This window comes from Tetrahymena thermophila (genome assembly GCF_000189635.1).
Source record: "Tetrahymena thermophila SB210 genomic scaffold scf_8254667, whole genome shotgun sequence".
NCBI classification, from domain to species: Eukaryota; Ciliophora; class Oligohymenophorea; order Hymenostomatida; family Tetrahymenidae; genus Tetrahymena; species Tetrahymena thermophila.
This window is the reverse complement of record NW_002476434.1, coordinates 1,883,977-1,888,691: the sequence shown is the minus strand read 5'-3', so window position 1 is coordinate 1,888,691 and position 4,715 is coordinate 1,883,977. Positions and strand designations below refer to the sequence as shown.

General features: G+C 20.1%; 1 protein-coding gene across 1 annotated transcript; it reads left to right on the top strand. All coding sequences in view use genetic code 6, as the record gives it.

Moving 5' to 3' along the window:
- Nucleotides 1-1,643: 1,643 nt before the first annotated feature.
- TTHERM_00039100 (hypothetical protein) lies at nucleotides 1,644-3,484 on the top strand (the record flags this gene model as incomplete). Its single annotated transcript, XM_972118.2, has 2 exons — nucleotides 1,644-1,866; nucleotides 2,121-3,484. The coding sequence occupies exon 2, from the start codon at nucleotides 2,123-2,125 to the stop codon at nucleotides 3,482-3,484; it is 1,362 nt and encodes a 453-aa protein (XP_977211.1). The 5' UTR covers nucleotides 1,644-1,866; nucleotides 2,121-2,122.
- Between the last annotated feature and the right edge of the window lie 1,231 nt (nucleotides 3,485-4,715).

Here is a 4,715-nt window from a genome sequence, read left to right as displayed (position 1 = left end):
GCTTATTGTAATTAATTTATAAATTAAGCGATTGATTGAACCCTTACTTTATTCCTTGCTTTCTTTCTTAATTTATTTAAAAAAGCTGAAATTTTTATTAAGTTTTAATAATTATTATAAAGGAATTGAGATGTATTTTTTATGTTTAGTTATTTGTCTTTATTTTGGTTAGCTAAATTGCTAAATAAATATAATGATAATGATAATAATACTAGTCACATTAACAATAAATCAAAAGCATAATATATATAATATTTAATAATAAATAACTGGTACATTATTTATTTAGGTAATATTAATTAAAGACAAACAAGTACTTTTTAAGAAGATATTAATAACAATATATCTATGAATCAATTATCTAATAACTTCTGTGTTATATTTATTTGACTCGATTTATTAATCCATTATTTCATATATTTTTCTGGTAAAAAGTATATAAAAATACTCACAAAAACTTAAATTTCTAATCACAAACTTTCTTTATCTTTTACTGGATTTTTATTAAAAATTTTAACTTAATGAGTTGCTATCTCATTAAAATTTTTTTTTTTCAAATTTTAAATATCTACTGAACATTAATTGTTTTCATATGTTTTTATTAAAAATGTTTAAAAGAAAAGATATAAATATTTTGAAAATTTAAATTAAAATGTACATAGAGAATTTTATAAAAGAACAATTATAAATTGAAAGTTTCATAATATTAAAAAGTCTTTTGCTCTTAAATAAGATTTATGATCAATTTTTAATACAATTATATGTTCATTAAAAGTTGATTTTATGTATTTTTAGAAAATAATTGTTTTAATTTTCAACATAAATGAAAATAAAATATCTGTATAAATGTTATCTAATATTGCCTTTGATAAAAATAGAATATTTTTCACAAAAAAATTGTAAAATAATTCAATCATTTACAATATTATTTTAATTTTTAAGCTTCAATGATTTATTTAGTTTTTTTCTAATTAATTAAATCATTAAAATTAGCAACTTTAATTGAAAAGGATAATAAAATAATATTGCCTTTGATAAAAATAGAATATTTTTCACAAAAAAAATGTAAAATAATTCAATCATTTACAATATTATTTTAATTTTTAAGCTTCAATGATTTATTTAGTTTTCTTCTAATTAATTAAATCATTAAAATTAGCAACTGCAATTGAAAAGAATATTAAAAATAAAAAAATTGATTGGTTTGATCTTAAATTTGTTTGCTATTTAAAGATTCTTTCATATACAAAGATTCAGTATTGTTTATAAGAAAGCAATTAAAAGAAATAATAAGTGTATTGATGTAACATGTTTAAATAGAATTAACAAGTGTTTTTAAATTAAAACTTATTTTAATTTCTTAATGAAATTTTTATCTATTTAAAATATATTTATAAATTTTGTTATTATTTTAATTTTATTTTTCCTTTTATATTTTTTTATGAATAAATAAATAAAATATACTATTTTTATACTAAAAAAAGAAATTATTTATAATTTTATTTTTATAATTAAGAACTACCAGCCAATTACAATAAACTAGAAGTTGAAATTAGTTAAGAAACGAAATCGAATTAAATATTGACATATATATATATATATATATATATATATATATTAGATGATGATCGAAATTTTTTTAATTATTCTCCTTCCAATAAACAGATTTTAGTTTATAATAAATAAATATAAAAGCTCAAATCACTGATTTTAATCAATTTTAACAATTTATTTATAGCAAAAAAGTATAATTATTCTCGTTAAAGCTCATAATAGCTTGTAGCTAAACAAACTAATAGCATTTAGAAAGAAAATTTTAAACTCAACAAAAATAGTAGAATATCCCAACTGTAACTAACTCATTATGTAAATAATCTTTATATTAATTTAGATGAATCAAACTCTTGAATTAATTCATTTAGATAAATAACTCATTAACTTTTTGATAAAAACAATTTGAATAAATGAATGATGTAAAAGCTTGTAACCAAATTGTATTGTCCTGAATTAATTTAAAATAAAACAAAAATGAATTCTTAATAAATCTTTTTAATTGCTATTTAGCTGAAAATATTTTTTTTATTATATTTGTTCATTTAATACAAATTATTTTTTATTAGAAATGAATCAAACGCCAGCTACAGCTTCCCAAGCTCCAGCTTCTCAACAAAACAAATCTAAGAATGATAATAACTTTGATGGATATTTGATTTTTGATTTTCATGAGTTTTAAGGACTCATTTCATAACCAGATTCTAACATGAATGATGATAGGTCACCTACTGATAGCAAGTAGAGAAATACTGTAATATAAAATGGAATGAATAGCAGCTCAACAGTTCAAAAGTATCAAAGTTAACAAGAAAATGTCCGCAAGTTTTCAGTTTATAATAACGTTGCTGAAGACCAAGAAGATGACAAAAAGAGCCCTACTTTACACATCTAAAATTTAGATTTATTAGACAAAACAAAAGATAAAACAAACTATGATGAATTCTACACATTTTTGATGAGCTTAGACTTTTTGAATATTAGCAACACAAGAAATAGAGTAGACCCAATCTTAATGAGCTAATTTGAAAGTTTGTTAAAAATAAAAGAATATTTTGTCATGCTCAAGAACTACATTGAGAAAATAACTGAAAATGACTCTGATCTCTGGTTTGATGAACTCAAAAATACCTTTAAACTTATGTTACACTAGTTTGAAAATATGATTAACTCTATTTCAGAACAAATCAATCCTGTCTCTTTGAGCGTATGTTTCTTCCGTTGTATCGAATATATCAAATTTTTTGAGTAATTCCTCCACATGCGTACTTTCCACCAGCAAAGCACCAAGGGCTAAGACACTCCTTAACAAAAATTTAAAAGATCTGTAAAAATATGTTTACTTTGGAAAAAGCTAACAGGTTAAAAGACTTTCGAGTAATTTATAAGATACTTAGATTCTGATCCCTACAATTGCTAAAAATGTGAAAAGTGTAAAAAAGATATCAAAAACTAACAACTCTAAAATTTACAATAAAATTTGCAAGCAGTTGAAAATCGCTCATCTTTAAACTAAAATGCTTAAAACTAAGACAACCAAAGTGGATAGAATCCAAGCAATAACTTTGTAAACTCATTTTAAACCAATATCCAAGGAGGAATAAATACTGCTAATAACAGTAACAGTAATAATAATGCAAACAATCAATAACAATTAAATAATAATAAAGTTTAATTTTACCACAACTCCAAAATCTTCAAAGACCTCTAGGATGGGTTTGCTAAAATGCTTGAAAAAGAACTAAGTAACACTAAAAAGAGTTTTAAAAAGGTGATCTAATAGTAGACTATTTAACAAAACTAAAATAAGAATAGCTAGCCATAAACACTCACTGTTGAATATCAATTGGCTAACAGAGGAAGTAGATTCCGTAAGATACATTCCCCAGTCTAAAACTCTTTATATCATAAGTCAGATTTTTTCATGAGTTGATTCTAAAAATTTAGTTCATCAAAAGAGAAAAAATTATTTTCATAAAAAATGATAAAAATAATTATAATTTTTATTTATCTTAAAAGTATTTTTCTATACAAATCTATAATAATAATAAATAAATATCCATTACTAAAATTATATATAAGGTGTTTTAGAGTTATATTATTCTACTAATATAATACTTCAAATGATTTTCTTTACTACTCTATGTATTTTAATTCAAACCCATAAATAAAATATGCCTATATTTATGTTTGTGTATTTAGCAAAAAAAAAAATAAATATTAGTAATTTAAAAATACAGTCAAAGTTTATTAATAGTTTTTTTTTTAAATAAATACAGTGAAATCTATCTATTTTAGGTATTATGTGCACCATTAAATTTGCTCAAAATTTTCAAAAAAATAATAATATAAAAAAAGTAGGGATTAATAAATATGGGTAATAACATATGAGAACCAATAGTATTTCAATAAATATTTTTTATTATTTTAGATTAATAAATTAAATTTTTTTGAAGATAGTAATTTATAGTTGGAATACATACAAACAGTGACAGGTAGGAATCATTTACTATGGAAATACTAAAAATATAAAGAAAATAATTTAATAATTTTAATTTAATCGTTTCATTTTTACAAGTTTCTTTTTATTTATTAAAAAAAGTATAAATTAGAGCATATTTAAAATATATAATGATTAAAAAAAAATGAATATATATATATATATATATATATGTATTTGAAAACTCTTTAATGAGAACTTTTAATAATCAATTGGTTTTTTATAAACTAACTATATAATTAATAATATCCTTATTAAATAATTAAAAATATTTTGCTGTAGGTTCAAATCCATATATACCACTCTCTAATTAAAATAATTTCTAATTTAAGATAGTGTACCTACCCTAATTAAGAAATAAAAAATTTAATTTTTAATAAATTTATATTTAAAATAAAAAAGATGATTTTAATATTAATTTTTTTATAAAAATAGAAGTAACAAATACTTATTTAAAATACAAATAAATATAATTGGTGTTTGAAATTAGTAACAAATTCATTTTTAAAATACAAATAAATTTAATTAGTTTTTCAAATTAGAACTTCTAATTAAATTTATTGTAAAATGAAATTTTTAAAATGTTAGCTCATATTAAAATAGTAAACTAGTTAACTTAGATTTTTACTATTTTTGAATAAGCAATCAATCAACCAACCAATCA